Below are 23,516 nucleotides of genomic sequence, written 5' to 3'. Positions count from 1 at the left end.
AGAGAGATTAGAACACCCATGCAATACCGCTATGCTATGCTATGCCATTTAACATCCCTTAGAGGACGAAACCATCTGCTCGATATCACCATCTCCTCAATCTAAAACCCAACTTTTCCAGCAAACTTCGATCTCGTTTCCTCGACGACATCAAACGGCAGCACAAAAACAGGATGGACGGGCTCAACCATATCTTGCAAGTCAAAACACCACTGTTTCCTCTGTTGTTCCGTCGGCCTCTGGAAAGACCAGTTGAATGCCGCTTTCAATGCTTCTCCTTGAGTGATATCCTCTTCTGCATCTTCCTCCACTTGAGGCTTGTCGTAGGTATAAATGTATTGTGCCGCTGATAGACCGGCGAGTGAGTAATTGGTGTGATAGCCATCAGGACGTGTGGAAGGTTTATCTCTGAGTCCTCCCTTTTTGGCTTGTGAGCAGGTCAAAGTGTAGCGGACCAGACCTTCGCGATCCCAGAGGTATGAAGATGGAGGCAGGGAGAGGGCGGATTCGAGGAGGGACCAACAGCCGCCGACCCAGTGGCTGTAACATGCATCGACGAGTTTGTTTGTGCGGCCGCTGAATCCGCCTTCGGGGCACGCTTGACGGGAGACGAGCCAGTGCGTCAAAGTCTTTGTGTTGAGGTAGGTGGGGATGGCGATTGCTGGGTCGTCGAGGAGGCAGAGGCATGCTAGGACGCAAAAGGCGTACGCGCCGTGGGCTTCGTTGTCGGGAGCACCTCCGAGGCCACCTTCGAAGGTTTGGCATTTGCTGATCCAGGCGCCGAGGCCGGAGGTAAAGGTTTCGTGGCCGGCGGCGCGGGCGGGAGAGGATGGAGGGAGGGCGAGGGGCAGGTGGAGGAGTGTGTGGATGGTCATACAGCAGTATGCGCCACGGACGTCTTGTTCGCCGTTGACGGCCATGTTGAAACCGCCAGAGGGGTTCTTGACTTGGCCTAGCCAGTGCCACCTGTTTCATTTCTGTCAGTGATGCTCTCAACTATCAAAGAGGGAAGGCAAGGAAAGGGAACACTCACATAGATCTTCGGTCGATCATGTCCAAACCATCGACGAGAGCCAGACTTAAGGTAGCAGCATAACTAGCAGCCGCATGAGAAAGATGTCCATGACCACCTCCAAAACCACCTTCTGGGTTTTGTAGAGGTGTAAATGTGTCGATGCATCGTTGTCTGTATTCACTGACATCCACGCCCAAAGTGCGCAATCCATTCAGAGCCCAATATAACAACCAAGGACGACTGGCATCCATGACTTGGAACGGCGGTGGGTATTTGCCCAATATTGTGCGTAGGAAGGCGGCGTGTTTGGCCTTGAGGAGGTGAGGGAGGCCGTGTGTGTTTACGTCCAGCATGGTTTGGCCTTTTCCTGTCATCAAGTCTATGACTTCGCGCATTGTCTTCTCCTGGGCGATTGAAGTGGAAGTCTCGAGATCATCTTGCAAGGGGCCTGGTGATGCGAAGTAGAAGGGTAGGTTGGGCGGGAGTTTTGAAGCCATCCAGGCGTGTACGTTTTGGCCATCGTCGCTGTCGGAGGAGGTTTCGTAGTCTGAGTCTTCTTCTGCTTCTTGAATCTCCTCTTCTTGAGCAGAGGACAACTCCTCAATGCGAGCGTTTGAGTCGAGCAGTTCGGTCAGGCGGTCTGTGGCCGTCGTAGGCTGGGTGGACGGTGTGGAAGTTGACATGTCGGCGGTGTTCGAAGTTAACTGATTGGTGTTACGAACAGGAAATCGGATATTGCGCTTGAAGGGCATGTGTCGTTTCGTCGGGACACTTTTTCTTTATCGAGGGCTTAGTATTGTTGTCCGAGGCATGCGTTGGTGACAGGGAGTCGTATAGAAGCGTCTGTATGCGTCTGGGGTATTCTGAGTGCGATAGACAATGCTTGAAACTGAGGAAACAATGCGAAAGAAATGCTGCCACGCTCGCTCCAATGCAAAAAGGATAGATTCTCTGTCTGAATATCTTTTGGATTTGTGACGTCCTTGGTCATTCGAGATGCATCAAAGCTTGGACCATATACATATGTCCGTCCAAACTCCGCTTTGCTATGCTTCACCATCCTTCCGCTTGCTGGACACGAACTGCCCTGTCTTTGTTCTTTCATGTTTGAATAATCATCTTCCAAAGTTTCCTTTCTCAAGAGGATGTACCAACAGCATTGTCGAAACACACCATCAATGGCGGGGGCTCGACCTTGCCCTTTGCTACTGCCTTCAACGCCGCATGAGCCTCGCACTCGTTGTCGTAATACTTCATGTCATCAAGACTCGAGAACGTCGTTTGCGCGGCCAGAGTGTAGCCCTGGCTTCTTGCATCGTTGACTGCCGGTCCAGCTACGCATCGGAGAATGTATGGTTTGCCGTCCTGGGTAGAGAAGTCAATATCACTGCCATGAGCAAGCTTGTAACATGGATGAAAGCATACCTTCTTTGCGTCTTGAGCCATTGTTGAGTACTTGTCTAAAATAGGTTGAATGTTGCTCGGGTCCGGGATCTTGAACATGGTGATGCGATGCACCTGCTTTGAAGCTTCCGAAGCCATACTGCGAATTGACTTGGCTGAGATGTGACGATAAATCGAGATCGTGTGAGAAGGAAGAGGTAGGATGCTCTCCTTGAACAGCGACATCATGGTGTTTTTAATTTCCGTGACTTGTCTTCTGTTTTACCCAATAGCCTCACCTTACACTTTCCCCTCTTCTCCGATGCCAATGCCCGAAAGTCGGCGGAATGCGTTCCGTTCTATGCTTCTCCACCATCATCGCAAGCTCGGCAGTCACAGTCTAGAAGAATACTGAAACGTCTTTGAAAAGAAGAAAGTCATAATGTATTTGCATGTCTATGGGTATCGTGTTGTCTAAACTTTTAAAGAATCAAATCACTCCTTAAACGGAGGCGCCTCCGTAAGGCAGGGGAGCAGCAGTGGTCAGGTCGATGTAACCGTACTTCTCCATCTTGCTGTCCTGGCCCATCTTCTGTGCCCACTCGCCCATGTCCTTCATGAAGTCCTGCTCGTTCTTCTCATCGCTCATATCGATGGGCTCCTGGTCCTTGGAAATCTGGCGGATCTGGGTACCGGCAACGACGTTGGTGATACCGAAGTTGTTGTCATCGGGACGCTGCTTGATGGCGCCCTTGACCTTGCCGGCAAGGATGTCCTTGCAGAGACGGGGCTCCTGGCAAAGGGGACGAGCAAGACCAACACCATCGATCGACTTGAGCGAGTTGGCCATGGCACCAACACTCTTGAAGCCACCAGTGACGTAGACCTTAGTCTTGGTCAAGGCGGGAGCGATCAAGTCCGAGAACTCCATGAAGAAGCCTTCGCGCTTCTTGGTGCTCTCGCGCTTGTGACCGAAAGCAAGGTGCTCGTAAGTACCACCCGAAAGCTCGACAAAGTCGAACTTGTTGTCCTCAAGCATCTTACACAGCTCCTTTGCTTCTTCGGGGTTGAAGCCCTTGTCCTGGAACTCGACCGAGTTCAACTTGATGCCGAGGATGAAGTTGGGGGATGTGCGCTTGCGGACTTCGTTGGCGATCTCGATGATCAAGCGGGCGCGGTTCTCGAGGCTGCCACCGTACTTGTCGGCACGCTGGTTGGTTGTGGGAGAGAGGAACTGAGCGAGGAGGTAGCCGTGAGCTCCGTGGAGCTCTGCACCGTCCCAGCCAGCCTTCTCGAGGTACTCGCAGGCGTGGGCAAAGCCCTCGATGATGCGAGCAATGTCTTGCTCGGAGGCGGGGCGGGGCTTCTCGAAGGTCATGCCCATAACGTCGCCCTTGAGCTGGACATCACTAGCAGAGATGGGGTTCTTCTGGATACGACTCTCGACTTGACGACCTAATCATACAATAAGCATTGTGTCGTGTGTGTGTGTGGCAAAGAATGATGATCACTTACCAGGGTGCGAAACCTGACCGACCATAAGCATGCCGTTCTTCTTGCCCTCAGTGGCCATGCGCTTGAAGTTCTCGAAACGCTCGCCCTCGTAGGAAGCATCCACAGGGATGATGGGGTTGCCAGCAGCCTCGAGGTGATCGTACTCGAACATGATGTTACCACTCAAGATCAGACCGATCTCACCCTCGCCCCATCTTCTGTATGCGTTGATGAGTTGGTCGGAAGGCACACCACGTGCAGGCAGGTTCTCAGGATCCCATGAAGATAGACGCTCGGTCATGGCTCCCTTGAGGAACCTGTTAGGTGCAGAGCGGTTGGCAAAGGCGAACTGCAACTTCTCGCCTAGAGGGGCAGCCGAGACGTCGTCGGATTCGTAACGAGGTGCCATGTTGAGGGTATGTGAATTGGATAGATGGAGGGATATGAGTTGGCAAAAACAGTATGAGGATTGAGAAACAAGGAAAGGGGAAAGATTTGATACTTATGGCTTGCAATTGACTAGGCAAAACGTCACACCGTGTAAAATGCCACTCGATGCTTACAAAACATGTCTCCCTCGGCCTGGTTGCCTCGGTGGCAGCCAGACCATCAACGAGTTTCGAAGAATTGATTGACCGTGCACGTCATTCGCCTTCGACCGTCTTCGAGAAGTCCCGGGGCACTCTCGGCATCTGTGGAGATAATCGACTGCTGACAAACTCCCGACCGTCACCCTGTCGAGATTCTACAGCGCTTTTTGAGCTGTTTACAAGTCGTTTGATGCGCCGCCGCTGTTGATGTAAGATGGTCAAACTCGGGTTGTGAGGCACAAACGAAACGCTCTCTGGCCACGGGCGGAGCCTCCGACACGCGCAGGTTCATGCAACTCTGTGTTCGGGAATCGGCTACCCGCTTGACGGCGTTTGTCGGAGATACTGCTCGGTCGATCTAGGAGCGAAGCAGAGAGTGCATCTTGAGATGCAACGAGATTGAGCAGACATCAATGAAACATGTCAAGATATGGTTTGGTTCCAAAATGTGTTTTGTTTTGTCCTAGACTCCTAAGAGAAGCCATATAGCAAAAGGTATTTACAAGTGTTGCATGTACAGACAACTACCGTCAAATCAATCTCGCCCATTTCATTCGAACCAAGCAATATTAGCTCCAAGCATTATCGTTATATCGTTTGATGGATGTCATTCTTGCTCTTCGTTCGATTATTCGCGCATGTTGACGACGCAGCGGATGCAGTCACCAGCCTTCATGTCCTGGAAAGCGGCGTTGATCTTGTCGAGGGGCTGTCTGTGGGTGATGAACTCATCGACCTTGAGCTTGCCGCTCAGGTAGTCGTCAACGAGATCGGGAAGTTGGGTACGGCCCTTGACACCACCGAAGGCGCATCCCTTCCAGACACGGCCAGTGACAAGTTGGAAAGCTGTGCACGATGTTAGTTAGAGACAGTGAATGTAGCTCATGAAGGACACTTACGTCTGGTGGAAATCTCCTGTCCGGCAGCAGCAACACCAATGACAATACTCTCACCCCAACCCTTGTGGCAGGCCTCAAGAGCAGATCTCATGACATGGACGTTACCAGTGCAGTCGAAGGTGTAGTCACAGCCACCGTCGGTCATCTCAATGAGCTTCTCCTGGATGGTCTGGTCCTTGAGCTCCATGGGGTTGACGAAGTCGGTAGCACCGAACTTCTCGGCCCACTCCTTCTTGCTGTTGTTGACATCGACAACGATGATCTTAGAAGAACCATTCTTGACGCAACCCTGGATAACCGAGAGACCGACACATCCGGCACCGAAGACGGCGACGTTTGAGCCCTTCTCAACACCACCCTTACCGGCAGTGATGACGGCAGCACCGTAACCGGTGGTGATACCACAGCCGAGCAGGCAGGTACGGTCCATGGGGGCCTTGTCGGTAATCTTGACAACCGAGATGTCGGCAACGACGGTGTATTGAGAGAAGGTGGAGGTTCCCATAAAGTGGAGGAGGTCCTTGCCCTTGCACTTGAAGCGCGAGGTTCCGTCGGGCATGACACCCTTACCCTGAGTGGCTCTGATCTTGCCACAGAGGTTGGTCTTGCCGGACTTGCAGAACTTGCACTCCTTGCACTCGGGGGTGCTGTAGAGATTGAATGTTAGTTTTCTTGGGTATCATACAAGCGGCATTGATCGGACTTACTAGAGAGCAACGACATTGTCGCCGGGCTTCACGTTGGTGACGCCCTCGCCGACAGACTCGACGATACCGGCACCCTCGTGTCCAAGGACAATGGGGAAGGCACCTTCAGGGTCCTTGCCCGAGAGGGTGTAGGCATCTGTGTGGCAGACACCGGTGTAGTAGATCTGGATTCTGACCTCGCCAGCCTTGGGGGCCTCGACCTCAATGTCCTCAATAGAGAGGTCCTTGCCGGCCTCCCAGGCGACGGCAGCCTTACAGGTGATGGTCTTTCCAACGGTATCGGCAGACATTGTAGCGTATGATTGTTTGCTTGTCTGGGAGAGGAGTTGAGAAGGAGAAGGAAGAAATTGGGCGGGAAAGATACGGGCGGCTGATGATGTCGATTTATTATGCACGCGGGGTAGCTTGTTGGAGGGGCCTGTCACTCTTGTCCCGATACCTGGAGATAGTTCGGACTTATTCCTTCGGCAGATGCTTGCACTTTCGAAGCTGACGGAAGGAGCAGGGATGCGGAAAGTTGGAGACGACGATTGGAGAAGTGAGGTGAGACGGAGAGAGGAAGGAGAGAAGGGGACAGCGATATTCTTGAACATTGAAGAGATGAGAAAGAAGCGGTCGGCTTTTGAGAAGCTGGCAGGAGCTGCAGCTGCTTTATACGTGATTTCCCCAAACAGGCAACATGTTCCGGTCGCTCCTTCCTTCCGGCATCGATAACCATATCAAGAGGGGTCGGAACGATCATATCTCGCGCTACGGTTAGCCTTCGCGCCCATTCGCTGCCAATTTGATACGACTGTGCTCTGAGGAGAGTTCATGTTCTCCGGAATGTGGAGCGCGAAACCCTCGGCAGCTCCACTGACCAACCCCAAGAGCACCTATCGATGACCGGCCTGGTGTTTTGACCTGTCCTAAGAGCTATAACCGTTCGGCCTTGCTGGCAGGAACGATATGAACTCCGTGACTCAAGCATTCTCCCTGTAATTGTGCAAATTGACGGACCTCTACTGAGTAGCAAGCATTCCATGTTCACCAATACGATCAGCCCGAGCAGTCGGCTACAAGTCTCACACATTGAATTGCCTAACTTAATGACCGATAGCTGAGTCGAGGTCTGTTTGGCATTTTGAGAAACCCACCTGAGAATGATCACAAAGTACGGATTGGCGAGATAAACTGCATGTACTGGCTCATTACTTCTAGATAGGTACAGTGAACCGACTGTCCCGCTCAACGGCACAGGAATGCTCGCAAAACACAAGACAATGTTACAAGGCAAAGAAAAGTTGCGGTGGCCCTCTGCCACCATGATACCTCCCCACGACTCCATCTTCCAGCATCTTTCTTTTGTCCTATCGTTCCCTCCAATTACTACTGATAGTCCGTCATGGCAGGGGGTTTGCTCTCTCGAATACAACATGCGCGCAGGGGCTTGTCGGTGGGATGCGCATATCAAGATCGATGGTGCATTTAGCACTCGGCGGGCGAGGCTCTCGAGTTCATGAGAAGAGCAACGATCAGACCGTAAAGACCTGGGGTAGGTGTCAGTTTTGCGAAACAAGCGCGAAGCAGGACATGACTTACCCAAGACTTCGGCGAAAATGAGAATAAGAATCATTCCGACGAAGAGTCTGGGTTGTTGTGCGGTACCACGGACACCAGCATCACCAACGATGCCGATAGCGAAACCGGCAGCGAGACCGGCAAGACCGACGGAGAGACCAGCACCGAGCTGGATGAAACCAGAGTACAGGGCCATGTGCTGAGACAGATCGTTGGAGATCAAAACAGCAACGACCAGACCGTAAATGGCAATGATACCAGCCATAATGACGGGAATGATGTCTGTGGCGAGATTTAGCATGCATACCGTGACTGTACACCATCTGGAAACTGACTCTTGACGATCAGGTCAGGGCGGAGGACACCCATAGCCGAGATACCAACACCAGCCTTGGCGGTACCGTAGGCAGCACCGAAGCAGGTGAAGACAATGGCGGAGGTGCAGCCCATGGCACCAAAGAAGGGCTAGACTATAGTGAGCGTTTGTTCGTTGTGAATCATGTTGAGTGGTGCGACGAGGTTTTGAGCGTAGCGCAAGACGATAGAGGCTGATATAAAGATCGAAGCAGGGGGCGGAGGCGGGTTATGACATATTTGAGTGTTGGGACAGATATGGGAGGCGGCGCGCGAGACTTACGGCGTAGACGGGGCTATATACACATCATGTCAGTATGTTGAATGATATTGAGATGGTTTAGAGCGCTGTTCAAGTAGGTCTGCGGGCGTGTAACAGCCGGAGAAGGCAAGTTGCAATAGCCTTTGGCGCAGACCTTCCTGCTCAAGCAAGCTCCAGGGTGAGACGTACCAGAGATCGGTGGCCATTTTAGCGGTATGCGTGATTGTTCTGCTGGAGATTGAGGGGTTGTAGAAGTGGAGGCGATGAAGCAGAGAGTATAGCAGATGTTAAGGCCAAGGGAGCGCGCTGGTATCGGTGACGATTTGAGGTTGTCTCGAGGCGTTGGACCTTCTTCGGAGACAGCCACTGCTCTTGGCACACGTGATATCCCGTTTCGATGCTTCAACTCCATTACCAGCAAACACACCTAGGTTGATCTTTCTACAATGCCAACATATGCGGATATATCTATTCTTTTCGAAATTTGTCCTTTGATGTCTACTATTAACAATCTCATTCCAATATCTGACTTTTGCCAAGCCGGACCACATGTGCATATTTGACCGACTTCCAGCAAAGGGGGTTTCGTGCAGAAGAATTGGATCAAACAGCGATTCACAGAGAAACCATTTTGTGAACCCGACACAACGCCCAAGACACTCTGTCCATATGGCAAAAAAGCGGTGCATCGTACCTTAATCCTAAGGCCATCGAATATCTGCAGAGGGTGCACTATGGGCTAGGAAATACTACAAAACCACATGTACCATTGTCACTGGTGACACCCTGTCCCAAGCCGCGCTGCTTATACCGTGTCATGGACGACACAAAGATTGTAGCTCTAATTAAACTGTTCAAGGAGATCACGAAGAGGTACCGTCTTTAAAGCAGAGTTGGGACATCGTAAGCATCCTATCCTTATACAGCTTTGTTAGGAGTTCTAAGAGGACATAGGTCTCTATCGGAACAACCTTCATTCGATTACTGTCCCTTGCGTATGCTTAGTAGCCTTATCCCTCCTCTCTACCCGTCCAACAAAAAGGAATAGAAGCAAAACAAACCCCTACATAGCTTAGCTATCTAGGGGGAACAAACCCTAATCGGGATTATGATTTTAGAAACGATGTTAGCGATGCCGTAGGTCGAACCTATAGCTTTGCACACCTCCCTTAGGGGCTAACATAGAGGTACCATGCCTCTATACTAGATAGCCTATTCGACTAAGGGAGTAGTAGTAAGATGGAATTAGCACTATATGAAGTAAGGAAGTAACGAAGTCTATGTCACGCGCAATCATGTTAGACTTTCGAGCAACTCTTAATAAGATATAAAGTGAAAGCACTTAAAGAACTGCAAGAGGGGATTAATTCACGTACAGTTGTCGAGAGTGAGCTTCCGAATGAACACGCACTACTACGAAGCTAATAATCTTCACCGATCGCGCTTAAAGGGCCTAAAAGCTCTACGCTGCGCTTAAATAGCTAGCTATTGTCGTTGTAGAGTGACTAGACAACTCGATCTCTTCCTCCGGCCTTTACTCTCTTCTTGCCTGGCCGCTATTTATTGACTTCCTGCTTAGCAGCGAGCATGGCCATTCGGAACTCCTTCTTTTCCTAGATCGATGTTGTCAGACGACAGATTTATATGTGTTGAAAGCGCGACATACCTTATTAGAACATTTTCTGTACTTTCTATAATCGTCGAGGATACGTAAGTGATAAGCTCTAAGCACCTTTTCCCATTCCTCCTAGGTACACGCTTCCTTAACAAGCTTATTAGGTTGCTAGATAGTAGGCTACTATGACAAGTCAGTGATTAACGTGTCTCATGTGATTGTATTTAGACACACAGATTGCTCGATGTCTTCAACCACCTGCATCTCTCCTCTCATCTTGTATTGTCTTGCCATTCGTTGAGCCTCCTTTCGCCGAGAGCTAGAACGAGACGGTCTCGCTGACGAGGCTCAATGGTGAGGTCGGGACGTGGAAGGGCTGGGTATGCTGAAGAGGACGGCAGAGACGAGGCGCTGGGGTAGCCGAGATGGATGGCGTAAGCATTGTAGTAGGCAGTGTCCGAATGGACGATGTAGATGTGGTGGAAATGAGCTTCCTTCTCGTTGGCGACATCGCCTCTCGATTTGGTAGGAGTTTTGATGGGATTTGACATGATGTCCCGGTTGCAAATTGTCCAAGGAAGCAGAGGGGGCAGAGTCTTGTAGATATAGAGGGGCAGTTGATCGTACGTTTGTAGACGACAAGAAAGGCTAGAGCAGGACGGGGTGTGACAAACTTCAGCACAAGGCGAGAAGATGAATAGACATCAATTATCTTTGTGATAGTTGTCTATATGTACGCAGTCGTCCTGTAGAAAAGCCTTATAGCACATTGACAACAGTGTTCGGTGGCCAAAACGTACAGCCTTTCATTTTCAGTCCCTGTGTGTGTATTGCGAAGAGCGTTCTTTGCATGATTTCGTTCCTAGCGACTATAGCAAGCAAGGCCATGAAAAGAGTCCTCTCTCATCATCTGTCCAGCTTTGTCTCTCATTTTGCTCTCATGCTAATAGCAGCAGTGGTCATATCCACTCTGAACTTCTTCTGCTCCTACTATCGTATTAGTCAGTGCTTCTCATACAACATCAGGATAACGAACCTTATCAGAGCTCTTTCTGTACGCTGTGTAGCTGGTGCGTACACGCCACCAGTAGAAATCGAGCCTTCTCTCAAACTCCTCACGCGTGGTTATTGAGAGATCAATGCTGCTGACATCGTATACAGGGATCTGATATTCGTCAGCACTCATCCAATCGTTTCCAGTACCCGGACCACGGACCGTCGCACGTATCTCTGCAACGACTGTTACATCCTCTCCTGATTTTGCGTGCCACAGCTTGTCTCTTTCTTCAAAGAGAAGTTTAGTGACGTGCTGTTCAATCTTGGTGTCGCGGTCTGATCCAGAAATGCTGGGAAGTTTGAGATGAGAGGGCATGTCAACACCGGCAGGGAAGCCGTGGTAGATCGCGTAAAGGTCGTGACGTGATTGATCGAGATGGACGAGGTAGATATGGGTAAACAGAGCCCGTTTCTCGACTGCTTCCAAGCTTGTGTCGTTCTTGCGAGCAGCGGCCGACATGTTGCCGATGACAAGACACTCAATGATTATGAGGCTTGTATTGCTCAACATATAGTCGGAAGCACCGTTGGATTCTTGACCGGAGACATCTACAGGTTGGTGCTCAACATTACCATGTAGGTCACCAGCGATTCAATCTGGCCTAGAAACATCTTCGATATTCTTCGACGAAGCGATTCTACTCCGTCGCTAACACTCAACAACTACATACATGTAGAGCCAACTACCACTGAATGTCTTCTAATGGAACATTCACGAAGAGCTCATGGAGCGTTCGTTGAGACATCGAAAATGAGCGATGCATCGAGCACGCTATTCTGATCACCGCAGGTCTTGACGGCATGCGTATTCAGCTCCACTGCCAATGGAACTCGACGATTTATGGCAGCCTGATCGTGTTGTTTGGAAAGTACCTAGACAAAGCAAGGCTCGAAATGAAGGAGCGAGGTGAAGTCGGTGGTCGGTGTCCCTTGTCACCGATGTGGCTTGAAACCACGAGACGAAGGAGTCAAGTCGCGACGAAATGACACAAACATTCCGCTCCTTCGACGAGTAGAATACCGTCTTAAAGGGTGAACGGTGAGTCAAAAGCCATCTGCTTCGGGCCCGGCGACATTAGCAATGCCTGTCGTCGGATTTTACTAAGTACCATGGGCTGGCGGTCCCGTTCTGCCATGCTCGGTCCCGACCTTGCGGCCTGGACGCCCGCCCATTCCAAAATCCAGCTGCCTGGTTACCCGGAGGGGTTTTGTTTTAACCACCGAGCGGCCGTTTGCATGGCTTTAGGGAAGGAGTTGTGAAACTTGAGTATATGAGTAACTCGTATCTCTGTGTTTTGACTTTGGTCTTCACAAGCAATTTACAATTCGATCTTCTCAATTTACATCGGCGAAAGTATCTCCAGAATGTCTACCGCCAGCATGGAAAAGGAACCTGAAACCATCACGTCGCCGCCTCGAGATGAAGAAGAAGCAGCATCATACCTCACTGGTCTCACCTTGCTAAGTGTTGTCGTGTCGCTGGTCCTTGTCATCTTCTTGATGATGCTCGACACATCAATCGTCGCTACCGCCATCCCACGTATCACAACACAGTTTCACTCTCTCGAAGATGTCGGTTGGTATGGAAGTGCATACCTCCTCGCCAACTGTGCCCTACAGCCTCTTGCTGGCAAGATCTACAAGGAGTTCAGCTACAAATGGGCCTTCCTCTGGTTCTTTGGCCTCTTCGAAGTCGGCTCCCTTCTTTGCGGTGTCGCCACATCCTCCAACATGTTCATCGTTGGAAGGGCAGTGGCTGGCCTTGGATGCGCTGGATTGATCAACGGTGCCCTCTCCATCATTGCAGCCTCGGTACCTCTCACCAAGAGACCCTGTAAGTCGAGCGGACCATGAGCTGACAAGCATTCACTGACAAGATACAGTGTACATGGGCTTCATGATGTCTCTCTCACAGTTTGGTGTTCTGTTCGGACCCCTCATCGGAGGTGCTCTCACAGAGTACACCACCTGGCGCTGGTGCTTCTACGTACGTTACCATTATCATTCTCAACACAAGAAATATGCTAATCATACCTTTTATCTGCAGATTAACCTTCCTGTCGGAGGCATCGTTGCGGTCATCCTGTTCTTCGCGCCCGTTCCTGCCGGACCTGAGAAGACTGTCGACAAGAAGTTCCACGCCGGTACATTTCTCCGCAGTCTCGACCTTGTTGGATTCGCTCTGTTCGCACCTGCCATTATCCAGATCCTCCTGGCTCTTCAATGGGGAGGCACGCAATATGCCTGGAACAGCGCAACTGTCATCGGCCTATTTTGTGGTGGTGCAGCAACCCTTCTGGTCTTCGTGACTTGGGAGTACTTCAAGGGCGACGATGCTATGATTCCATTGTCTATGGTCAGACAGCGTATCTTCTGGTCCAGCTGTATGACTGTGTTCTTCACCTTCTCTAGCATGCTCTGCGTCAACTACTACCTGCCTATCTACTTCCAGGCTGTACGAGGAGCGTCACCGACCATGAGTGGTGTTGACCTTCTGCCTAGCATCATCAGTCAAATGATCTTCGCCATTCTCTCGGGGATCGGAGTCACGAAAGTCGGTTACTACCTTCCCTTCTCCGTCGCATGTGGTATCCTCACTGCTATATCTGCCGGTCTGCTAGGCTTGCTCGGACCCCATACTTCCATGGCCAAGTGGATAGGCTACCAAATCCTTGGTGGCGTTGGACGTGGTCTAGGCATCCAAATGCCGATTGTCGCTATTCAGAACCTTGTGCCCAAATCACAAGCGTCGGTCGCCATGTCATTGCTTATCTTTTCTCAGACATTCGGTGGCGCTCTGTTCCTTGCTTTCGCGCAGACGGTGTTCAACACTGGCCTATCGTCAGCGCTTAAGGAGTACGCCCCTGAAGTCGCTGCAGAGACAATCCTGGCTGCCGGCGCTACTGGAGTGAGAGGCGTAGTATCTGGCTCAGTGCTGCCTCACGTCTTGCAAGCATACAGCCAAGCAATCGACCATGTGTTTTATCTCTCTGCTGGCGCAGCTGCAGGGGCGACTCTTGCCTGTCTGGGCATGGGATGGAAGAGCATCAAGAAGGCTAAGGCTGAAGCAGCAACAGCTGAATCGGTGCCCGAGAAAGAGGTCGGGTCCGTGGTTTGATTGCACATGCAAACACGGTAGATTTCCTTATTACGATACCCCACTCACTGTAACGATTATGAGACGATACTGGATACCAGAAAACAGCCTAGTAGTATATAATAGAAACACTGAAACTACTCTTTACCCAGTTCTGTCGCGTCTCACGATTTTCAACTGCCGCAATGCAGAGACTGAGATGATATAGCCGTCTTCCCACCGAGAGCAATGATTTTTGAGCCTCTCGGTGGTCATACATGCATTGTGACAGCCTTTTGAGGCCACTCGTCTGCACGTGGGAGAACGTGGCACCGTCAACATCAGGAAAGGCAGAGATGGCATCGAAGGTTCCCACTTTCCTATCGATATCCTCTTGTAGATTCGCGGTTGAATGAGCAAGATATACCACGTGCACAGATCCGAAGACTCATCCATATGCGACGCTCAATTTCAGTCTTCGAAAAATGGAAAGAACGATGAGTACATGTTGACCTTAGCACTCTCCATCTCGCATTTCCTTCCATCAGAGCAAACCCATCTCTCTTCCCAACAACAGAACCATACAACCAACTTCAAATCCCATCACCAGTCAGCAAAGATGTCCACACATTCAAGATCCCTCAGAGCGCTGGTCATCCTCATCCTCCCTCTCACCATCATAACCCTGCTCATCACGACTACCCTGCTACCATCAAACCACCCAATATCCCCACTCTCGCGACTTTCATATGCAGGTTTGGAAACCGATATGGAAACCCTATCTCAGCACGGGATGAGAGCATTCAATTTGCTGGTCAATCAGATGGGGGGAAGAGGTATGGGTGTGCATTTTAGAGCTCCTTGGGCGGGTCGGAATGCTTTCGTGCCGGCAACTCGACTTGTGAATACAGGCGCGATGTCCGCATTTGGTGTAGGAGGGGATGTAACTTCCATGACATCGCCATCGGCGTCGACATACACGACCACGACCACTTCAGAACTGCGTCTCAAGACAAAGTCGCCGTCCTCAAGAATTACCAATCTTGGATTGATAGCCAATCTCGCTCGGATAGCGAAAGAGAGGTGTTGCAAGATATGCCATGGCTTTGCGAAAGTTGTGTATTGAGCTTTATGGCTGGAAAGGAGAAGCAATATACCAGTGTTACGACTGCGAAGAACGAGGGTGCTGCAACGGGGTTTGGAGGCGTTTTTCGAGGGCAACAGGAGGTATTCGAGATGCTTTGTGGAGGATCGGGATGTTCACGATCGGCTCGGAGTAGAGATCATATCTTGATGTGAGCGAGCATTCGTAGCCTTTTTCCATCTCTTGTCATGCGCAATGGAAAGCGCGGTGGATATTCTTGGGTATCAGCATAGAAGAGCAGGTGTTTTTCGGATCTCGTATCATGGCAAGTCCAACTTTCATGTGCTTCGACTCTTCCTGATACGTGTTTGCAGTTTGAACAATGATGATATGATGTGGGGGTATATGCTGTACTGTATGAACACAAAATCTCCTTCTTTTCCTGTACATGCGATGGATGCGCAACTTCTGAAACAAATCAAGAAGGGCTGAACATATGCTTAAATTTCTCAATCTGTAAAACAAACAGTCAACGTTCAGTAATCCAAGAGTAGCAGAGGATCGACTTACCTTCGTTCCAATGTATTTTTCCAGCTCAGGTCCTTGTACACCCTCTTTACCGCCAGAGCTCCAAGCCAATGGAATCATGGGCACACGCTCCTTGACCACAACTTCTCTTCCAGGTCCCTCGACTGCGCGCACCTTTTCCGGGTTATTCGTCAACAGCCTGATGCCTCTGTCACCACCCAAGCCCAAATCCATCAGCATAGCCGTCGCCAAACCATAACTTCTTGCGTCTGCGGGATGTCTGAGGAGCAGATTCGCTTGCATGGTATCGTGACCCAGATCTTGCAGGTTGTAGGCTTTGAGCTTGGAGAGCAGACCTATGCCACGGCCTTCTTGACGGAGGTAGATGATCACGCCGCCGAGGGAGGGGATGTTTTCGTCGGTGGGGTCGAAGGGGAGGGACATGAGGCGGGCTGCTTCGTCGAGTTGTTCACCGCAGTCGCAACGAGCGCTCCATACTGTTTCGCCAGTGTAGCATTCGCTGTGGATACGAACGAGTGGTGCCAATGGCGAAGGCATGTTCTGGGCTTCTGCGACTTGGATGGCCTTGTCTTGTCTTTCTTCCGTCGTTACGGCTTCGGGAGTGGGACTCCGTGAGAGCTGTGCAGCCGAGACACCTGCGTCTTGTTTGATCTGATCCAAGCGACTGGACGTACGGCCAGGGTATAGCTTTCCCACGTAGGCGCCTCTGATCATGCGGTCTTTCTCCGTCTCACCCTCCCTCGGAGCATCGAGACTTCGGCTGCGGATGTGAGGACCGAAGACAATGGCCAAATGCTCCTTATTATCTGCGCTATTGTGGTAGAGATGGAGGAACATTTCTTGACCCGAGGTGGTAGGGATGCGCGCGCGTACTTCGCAATTGACCTCTGGTAGCTCTTCTAGCAGGGCGGGAGGAGCTGCTGGCTCGGCCTCGTGGGCATCGACATCTTGAGTAGCGGGGTCGGTCGATGACGTGCCGGGAGGAGGTGTGAGAGAGGGCGATACCAATGGCGGTGCTGCGACTGCGGGTTCGGGGGCTGGCTTCACGGCGGAGGTGGTGGTAGAATCGGAGTCTCTGTGCTCGAGGTCGTACTCGGACATGTGGGACATTGAGCGCTGCGTGTTCTGCGGCCGAGGCGAATTGAGCGGTGGCAGTGCCGGTGATGCGTGTGCGGGATAAGCCATGAGTGCTCGATGGTATGCAAGAAACAAAGAACGAGAGGGAACAGAGTACAGTCAGTGAGGCAGACGGACAAGATAGACGGAGTCAAAAGTCTCGCGCTGTCATCATCCAGGGTAAATGTGCCCTCATTACTCAATCGATGTTTCTGGAGCCGAAATGGCCGACTTGCCCGCCTCGGGCCCCTCGTAGCCCGATACCGCCCGTCTGCCCCTCCCGACGCTGATTGGCCGAGAATCCCCCCTAATTTGGTGCGAACTTCCAATTTCCATGCCTTTGTAAGCAGCTGCATCCATCCTTCCACCCTCATTTGTCACTTTGTCCGAATGATTATGAGAAGAGAGAATTCGTCGAATTAATCTAGCCTTAGCCAGCGCTCAAATACCGCTTGAATCTGTCTTCGCTAGAAAAAGACGGTGGTCGAAACGAAATAAAGCTCAAAAAGGTAACCCAAAGCACAAGGATATCCTCCCATAGAAAAACAGTCACCGAAAACTCCAACCCCTTGTGTCGAGATATCCCTAAACAATCGCTCGACATGCAGCGTGTGAATAAGAAAAAGCAGACCGTCCCTAAAATCAGATCTCCAACCGAGCGTCTTCGCAACTGTGCTCTTGGATGTGTTCTCAGGTACTGTCGTAATCAGAATCGGCTGTGGTTTGTGTAGAAGAAGAGAACCAGAATGTAGAGGTAGTGTGCGTGAAGTGAAAAATCAAGGATAGTGGATCCACCTGGTTGGTCCAATAGGCAAGATCCAGGAATTGTGTGGTGTTTTTCTTTTTTCTTTTTGTGTTCTTGAATAGCAAGTCGAAAGAGCGTCCACTCACAACATCAATGAGTGCAGGTTGCGTTGAACGATCATGTCCTGCACGCTCTTCATGGTCTTTTCCAGCAGGTTGGTGTCCGTGGCTGTAGTACCGTGCACATAGACCTCCTTGGTAGGGTCCCGTACCAGGTTGCGGAACTTATCGGCAAAGAACTTTTGTCCAGCTGCCACATCTGTATTGCTGCCTTGGAAGTCTGGGAAGTGGTCGCGAATACGTCCTCGTCCTTGTGAGACCTTTTCCGTAAAGAGGTCGAGTTTGTTGAGGAACAGCACCAGGCCAGATTTCTCAAAGTAGCGACTGTTGGCAATGGACTCGAAAAGCATCAACGCTTCGTGCATTTGGTTCTGCAAGTCATGTCAGCAAGATGTTAGCCATGATCGTTGTGATACTGAGACTCACTCCATTCTTGTCTTCGACCAGAACATGATCGAATCCACTGATGGCCACGAGGAACAACACGACCTGCACGTTGTCGAAAACGTGGATCCACTTCTTTCTTTCCGAACGTTGACCGCCGACGTCGAACATCTTGAATGTGAGGTTACCAGTGTCGAAGACAGTCTCGCTAATACCTGTCGTTCTAAGGCGCGCACGCAGAATGTCCTGATCTCCTGGAACGTAGTTCTTCTCGAACAGCCTGCTGAGGTCGCTCATGTAGCTAAGAATGTGTTAGCACAGCCTTGGCTCTACGGAAAGCAACACGACTCACTATTCAAGGTTGTCATGAAGCGCATACTCATGGCCCTTTGCAATGGCACCCTGTACACCATCATCATCCCACAAGTTCTGGAAAGCGTGCATGCAGTCCAATGGCATGGGGTCATCCTGTCCAATCTCTGGCTCTGAGCAAACGAGTTCCATAGCCTTGATGTTCTTTGGGTCCTCGAAGGTGACCTCGTGCTCTTCCATTGCGCCCTGAATGCATTGGAAGGCGTGGATCAGGTTGTTGAAGATGGTCACCTTCCATTGCCTGCGTTCACTCTGTGAGAAGCCTTTTGTGTGGATCAGGCGCATCTGCTTGAGCACTGTGGACTTGCCGCTCTCTCCCGCACCTAGTATCGTGTGTCAGCATTTCTGCCTTGTTCTTGTATCCCTGTGTATGACGCACCCAAGAGCAGGATCTTGACCTCCTTCGCTTGCTTCTTCTGGTCCACCTTCAACTGCTTCTCAATGTCGGCATTCTTCCTCGCCTGCGGGTCGTCCTGCTTGGAACTTCCGAAACACATGAAGCCCATTCGGTCGGTGGTTCGGTTCTGGTGGTGGTGTTGTTGTTGTGGTATGGATTATGCGGAAGCGGTATCGTACTCGATGGTCGAGTTATAGCGGATTGTAGAGGGTACGTGTTGTGCGGCAGGGTAATTTGACACAAAGCCAGGGGGACGTGTATTGGACAGAAGATGTGCTGGGGTCTGTGTCTGAGAGCTATGATCCTCCGCCGAGCCAACAATCGTATAGGTCAATCTCCAAGTGCGACAACGAATGCCAATGAACGAGTGCGAGCGCTGGGGTGATAACAACGGAGCAGTAACCGCAGGCAGACAGTCTGAGGTAGGACGAAGCGAGAGGAGAAGGCAAAGAAACGTGGAATCGGCAAGGGAAAAGGCCCAAGAAATGAAAGCGTGGTATTCCTTCGTTCTTAGGAAGCTCGCATATCAAACAGTGGGGTCTCTGCTTTAACTCAACTTGGTCCTAGCCGGCACCATCTGTGCACTGCAGCGGCCGCCCGTTTTCCCATGCAAAGACCACCTGAAACGTGCTACAAAGGAAACCTTCGGCCGGTCGTTCGTTCGCCCAGTGCTCCCTTGTCTCCGTTTGGTCAGGCATTGGACAATCTCATCATCACAGCTGGTGGCCCTCCTGTCAAGCCTGTAACAGGAGACGTGAATACTCGTACCTCTGTAGAGAGATGGGAAAGGTGCACCACAGCTTTCCGACTTGTCCTGAAACCTTGGCCCAAATCGGAGAAATCGACTCTCTTCTTTCTGCCGCGTGCAGCGTCGCACCTCCCTTGAAAGAACATCCCTCTTCCCTCCCGCCTTACACACGCTCTCTGCATGCCTTCCACATGTGTGAGGGCTTCATTTCATTCGCTTCATCACCTTCCCGGCTCACGCGAGATTGCCCCCATAGCCCTCTATTGTGCTATTGATTAACTATACCCAACCACGGACCTTTTCCGCCGCTTGACTCGCGCATAGTTTGGCTATCCATGTTGTGTGTTACTAAGACCGAAATGGTCATTAAACCCTATATTGACAACTCGTTTGACAGCAGCCCAAGAGCTTCTTCAAATCGCGCGCTGCAGCCATGTACTTTTCTCATGCTCTTCAGTCTGCATCCACACCTCAGGCATGTGTGCAGCCTGCAGGGAAGCAAGGGAACCATGCATGAGCTACACTGCAGATCGCCAAGCCCAGCTACGGTACGGTACATCTTCAGCAACACGCAGTGTTTGAGCAATGTCGAATGCCTTCAGCAACTGCCGCTCGTCTTTTGTTTCCCAGCTTTCTTTTGGTCCCGCTTGGTTGAAGACACCAGTGTGTTTCTTCCACCAGTCCGGTGTTTGCCCTGCCTTTTTTGGTCGCTGGTCCCTGAGTCCGGGAAGCCGCCGTCGGCCTATTGATCCGCTACGGTCCGTCGCTACCAGACCCATCGTTCATGTTGACCCGTACTCGGCCGGTAGAATATTCTTTCCGGCTTCCTTTTCCCTCACCACATGCATCCACGACTCAGCAAAGTATCCACTTCCATGTGCGGAATACGATTGCCGACGCCAACAAAGCCTCCACGATTCATCGTCCACGTTGAACAAAAACATCGGTAGCTTGGGACGAAATGCTACATACAACGGTCTATTGTACCTCGGCGATACGAGTACCTTGAGAAATGTGATTGACTTCAGAAGTTGATTATGCGAACATTCCTACACGACATTGCCATGTCAGGTATCAGCGGTTGAATTTCAGAGCTCGCGCATGCATCACAATTCATGAACATCCTCATACTTGACGGCCGATCATGTGTCGGACAGGACGGGATGGGCAGTTGCGCAATCTATTGTCTTTGGGGACGCCTTCCTGCGACGGCATCATCGCGTACTAATGTGCAAGACCCTTAATCAAGCCATTGCTGGCTCGCTAAATCTAATATAGTATCAGCAAGCCTATGTGACTTGCTCCAGCAACAACACCCCATGCCCAGACATCATTTTCATCGTATGCGAGTCGAGATCAAGTGCATGGAGTTTGCTTATTCAAGGCATACGGCTGCTCAAGCACCCAGTGCTCCCAGAAATCTAACGGTCAAAATGCACAAAGTTATCGTCAACCGAGAGGGGGTCAGATAAGAGCTCGAAATCAGTCGAGATTGGTAAAGGACAACCATCTTGGAGAAAGCTGGAATCAACATGCGCAATGTAGGAAAACTCCATGCGCTTGTGTTTTTCCTTCTCTAAGGGAACTGCTTCAGTGCTATTTTTGGTCGTCTACCAATGACTCTTGAAACACAGATCAGTCAGTCGACTGCCGTGTTTCATGAAATCAAATCCTATGGTCCTTCGGCATCGAGGAGCTCGTCCTCCCACTCACTGATACCTCTGTCGGCGAGTTCGCGGTTACGCTCGTACCATGAGTTGAAGTCAAGCTCCGGCATCTCCCCACCGTGAAGTAGGTATCGGAGAATTGCACGGTCGTGTGGATGAGCTCCTTCGCCCACGTCCAGACCATCCTCGAAAAGCGCCTCTTCTCCCGATTCTCGTGGGTAGTTCTCATCGTGAAGACCCTCGAGATAGACACGCTGCAGGCCAGACTCGAAGATATCTGGGACCTGACGGAGGACTGAGTCCCAAGTACCTTCATTCAAGTCGCAGTCTACAATCTCAAGACTGTGCAGCGTCTTCGATTGCGCACGCAAAAATTCTATCAAACTGCTTTCGGTTGCGGTACAGCTCAATCGCAAAGTCTCCAGTTCTGGGAGTGTTGGTATGTTCAGATGACGTATTGTGTCATCTGCAGGATCCATGGGGTGTTCTTCGACAGCCCAGCTACCTTCATCATCGCGGCATTGGAGCTTCAGATTCTTTAGTGAATGCGCTGCCGCCGATAAGATGGCATGAATCTCCTGAAAAAGCTGTTTGGTCTGCCATGTCTGTCTCGCGGCAGTATTGGTCTGTCTTTCCAGAGGATTCATGGGCACAGTTGGATGTGTAGCTGCGATTACCGGAATACAGTAACTCACGTCCAGATCCAAGCTTGTCAATTGTGACAGGCCCTGGAGTTTCGCGGAAACAAGTTCCTGAGGGAGCTCGTTTCTCGCTTCACGTGCAGTTGGTACGGAAGCAGAGTTTTCAGTAAGGGCATAATGCTCACTCATATCGAGGAATGGTTGTCCGCCGACATTGACAAGTCGCAATCTTCGAACTGGAGACCCAGTACCCAGGTTAGCGCGATGCCCAATTGCTTTTAGAAGACAATCAGCATGCTGCATATGGATAGGGTACTTCAAAACGTCCACGACATGGACCTCCTCGTCATCATCCACTTCGACGGCATGCAGTTGCATCCAATTGTTAGGATTTATGATAATATCCCTTTCAATCCGGTTCCATGGGAAATGCAGATGATTGTCTGCGAAGCCGTGTTTTGCGTTTTCGACATAAACCAGATTTGGCAAGCGTGAGAGAGCCTCCAAAAATGAATCGTTCGGACCCCAATCCAGCTGTTGCTGACGATATGCGCCGTATTGCTCGAAGTGATACTGTACTTGCTCCGGGCTGAGACTATGCTTGGGCGTATTATCATATTCCTTGTAGGCTGCATGACGAAGGTCTTGCCTCTCTGTCAAAATTCGCATCCGGTAGTCATACTCATCGTCGGATGATAGTCGACTGTCCATACGTGATGGGGCAACAGTGATTCTCTCCTATGGTTTGTTCGTGAGTTACAAGGTTTCAAGAAAAATCTGCTTTCAGGTTGCCCTTACATCGATGTACTTTTTGGAAAACGATGACCAAGGCTCGCGCATATCAATCAGGCCCTCAAACGTCCCTGACCTGTAAGTTTAGAGTACAGTCAGCATGTTTCTTGTGTTGAAAAAGATACAACTACCATGAGAGCTCAGCTCGTCAAAACACCTGGATATGACCCCGCCGCAATGCAGAGTGTGTTTTGAGGTTGTACAAAAGTCCACTGAGAGCCTGATCTTTCTTTTCGCGAAAGGACAAACTCTCAGTGGCAGGACGTCGAGTATCTAATAGCACTCTGCAATGCGACGTTGCTGGTGCTGCCGGTGACCAATACCCAGATACCACTTGGTGGCGCTTGACTCATGATATCCGCCGCATACGTACCAGTCCATCTGCGGTATAACATCTCCCACAAAGACGAGCCGTTTGATACATCTTGCGATTTCTGGCTTTGACGAAAGCCCCACGAATCTCTCGAGATGCGATTGAAAGAAGGCTATGCAATAGCTCTGAAACACTCGAGTGTTGGCCAGACCACTAAGATATTTGCATGTTTCCCGCAGGTTCTTGCAGCCATCGAAATCGCAATGTTCGAGAATCAGGTATACAAGTTCTCGGGGCAATGTGTCCAGCTGACCCATGATAGTTGACGAGGTTGCGGTGGGAATACGACAAAAGCTCAAGTGTGCGACCTACGAGTTGGCCTTGTTAAACGATCGATATCGTGATGCCTCTACATATCATGGTGGATTAACGGGCAAAAGACAAGGGATGTAAAGAATTGGAACCCCGGATTGCAATTCTTGTTTCTTTGCCAAGCAAACAGTTTGAGGCTTTGGGCGACGACTGGTCAAACAGGCAGGTAACTTCGATGGCGGCCGATCTGGACTCTGGCAGCGCCT

At 50.7% G+C, this 23,516-nt stretch overlaps 11 protein-coding genes across 11 annotated transcripts; 2 read left to right on the top strand and 9 right to left on the bottom strand.

Annotated features, from left to right (window-relative positions):
* Window positions 1-122: 122 nt before the first annotated feature.
* On the bottom strand, window positions 123-1,662 carry M438DRAFT_241946 (terpenoid cyclases/Protein prenyltransferase; the record flags this gene model as incomplete). Its single annotated transcript, XM_029899550.1, has 2 exons — window positions 123-966; window positions 1,034-1,662. Coding segments are annotated over 2 exons (1,473 nt in total), but the record flags the coding sequence as incomplete, so codon positions are not given.
* Window positions 1,663-2,152: 490 nt separating this feature from the next.
* M438DRAFT_266541 (stress responsive A/B barrel domain-containing protein) lies at window positions 2,153-2,557 on the bottom strand (the record flags this gene model as incomplete). The annotated part of the gene is made up of 2 exons (XM_029900117.1): window positions 2,153-2,380; window positions 2,441-2,557. The coding sequence occupies 2 exons, from the start codon at window positions 2,555-2,557 to the stop codon at window positions 2,153-2,155; spliced, it is 345 nt and encodes a 114-aa protein (XP_029763994.1).
* A 291-nt stretch (window positions 2,558-2,848) lies between these two features.
* On the bottom strand, window positions 2,849-4,475 carry M438DRAFT_290682 (FMN-linked oxidoreductase). The gene is made up of 2 exons (XM_029901721.1): window positions 3,914-4,475; window positions 2,849-3,853 (listed from the first exon to the last, which is right to left on the bottom strand). Exons 1-2 carry the CDS (start codon window positions 4,299-4,301, stop codon window positions 2,901-2,903), a joined length of 1,341 nt encoding a protein of 446 aa, XP_029763993.1. The 5' UTR covers window positions 4,302-4,475; the 3' UTR covers window positions 2,849-2,900.
* A 635-nt stretch (window positions 4,476-5,110) lies between these two features.
* M438DRAFT_267650 (S-nitrosoglutathione reductase) lies at window positions 5,111-6,378 on the bottom strand (the record flags this gene model as incomplete). Its single annotated transcript, XM_029900201.1, has 3 exons — window positions 5,111-5,328; window positions 5,382-6,028; window positions 6,089-6,378. 3 exons carry the CDS (start codon window positions 6,376-6,378, stop codon window positions 5,111-5,113), a joined length of 1,155 nt encoding a protein of 384 aa, XP_029763992.1.
* An 899-nt stretch (window positions 6,379-7,277) lies between these two features.
* M438DRAFT_362648 (vacuolar ATP synthase proteolipid subunit) lies at window positions 7,278-8,557 on the bottom strand. The gene is made up of 5 exons (XM_029907596.1): window positions 8,454-8,557; window positions 8,286-8,298; window positions 7,984-8,113; window positions 7,670-7,930; window positions 7,278-7,617 (listed from the first exon to the last, which is right to left on the bottom strand). The coding sequence occupies exons 1-5, from the start codon at window positions 8,468-8,470 to the stop codon at window positions 7,556-7,558; spliced, it is 483 nt and encodes a 160-aa protein (XP_029763991.1). The 5' UTR covers window positions 8,471-8,557; the 3' UTR covers window positions 7,278-7,555.
* Window positions 8,558-10,617: 2,060 nt separating this feature from the next.
* M438DRAFT_312694 (uncharacterized protein) lies at window positions 10,618-11,785 on the bottom strand. The gene is made up of 3 exons (XM_029902520.1): window positions 11,096-11,785; window positions 10,916-11,044; window positions 10,618-10,866 (listed from the first exon to the last, which is right to left on the bottom strand). The coding sequence occupies exons 1-3, from the start codon at window positions 11,444-11,446 to the stop codon at window positions 10,807-10,809; spliced, it is 540 nt and encodes a 179-aa protein (XP_029763990.1). The 5' UTR covers window positions 11,447-11,785; the 3' UTR covers window positions 10,618-10,806.
* Window positions 11,786-11,938: 153 nt separating this feature from the next.
* M438DRAFT_290671 (MFS general substrate transporter) lies at window positions 11,939-14,184 on the top strand. The gene is made up of 3 exons (XM_029901720.1): window positions 11,939-12,769; window positions 12,819-12,922; window positions 12,983-14,184. The coding sequence occupies exons 1-3, from the start codon at window positions 12,301-12,303 to the stop codon at window positions 14,051-14,053; spliced, it is 1,644 nt and encodes a 547-aa protein (XP_029763989.1). The 5' UTR covers window positions 11,939-12,300; the 3' UTR covers window positions 14,054-14,184.
* Window positions 14,185-14,238: 54 nt separating this feature from the next.
* On the top strand, window positions 14,239-15,239 carry M438DRAFT_132514 (uncharacterized protein). Its single transcript, XM_029898839.1, has one exon. It carries the CDS (start codon window positions 14,424-14,426, stop codon window positions 15,135-15,137), a length of 714 nt encoding a protein of 237 aa, XP_029763988.1. The 5' UTR covers window positions 14,239-14,423; the 3' UTR covers window positions 15,138-15,239.
* A 334-nt stretch (window positions 15,240-15,573) lies between these two features.
* Window positions 15,574-16,829, bottom strand: M438DRAFT_266523 (uncharacterized protein; the record flags this gene model as incomplete). Its single annotated transcript, XM_029900115.1, has 2 exons — window positions 15,574-15,609; window positions 15,666-16,829. 2 exons carry the CDS (start codon window positions 16,827-16,829, stop codon window positions 15,574-15,576), a joined length of 1,200 nt encoding a protein of 399 aa, XP_029763987.1.
* Window positions 16,830-17,158: 329 nt separating this feature from the next.
* On the bottom strand, window positions 17,159-19,259 carry M438DRAFT_403135 (G-protein alpha subunit). The gene is made up of 4 exons (XM_029909637.1): window positions 18,760-19,259; window positions 18,361-18,703; window positions 18,051-18,309; window positions 17,159-17,995 (listed from the first exon to the last, which is right to left on the bottom strand). The coding sequence occupies exons 1-4, from the start codon at window positions 18,884-18,886 to the stop codon at window positions 17,648-17,650; spliced, it is 1,077 nt and encodes a 358-aa protein (XP_029763986.1). The 5' UTR covers window positions 18,887-19,259; the 3' UTR covers window positions 17,159-17,647.
* Window positions 19,260-21,197: 1,938 nt separating this feature from the next.
* On the bottom strand, window positions 21,198-23,255 carry M438DRAFT_352567 (uncharacterized protein; the record flags this gene model as incomplete). The annotated part of the gene is made up of 3 exons (XM_029906801.1): window positions 21,198-22,571; window positions 22,632-22,701; window positions 22,999-23,255. The coding sequence occupies 3 exons, from the start codon at window positions 23,253-23,255 to the stop codon at window positions 21,198-21,200; spliced, it is 1,701 nt and encodes a 566-aa protein (XP_029763985.1).
* Window positions 23,256-23,516: the final 261 nt, after the last annotated feature.

Source organism: Aureobasidium pullulans (assembly GCF_000721785.1).
Source record: "Aureobasidium pullulans EXF-150 unplaced genomic scaffold scaffold_3, whole genome shotgun sequence".
In the NCBI taxonomy this organism is placed as follows: domain Eukaryota; kingdom Fungi; phylum Ascomycota; class Dothideomycetes; order Dothideales; family Saccotheciaceae; genus Aureobasidium; species Aureobasidium pullulans.
This window is presented reverse-complemented; position numbering and strand designations above follow the sequence as displayed.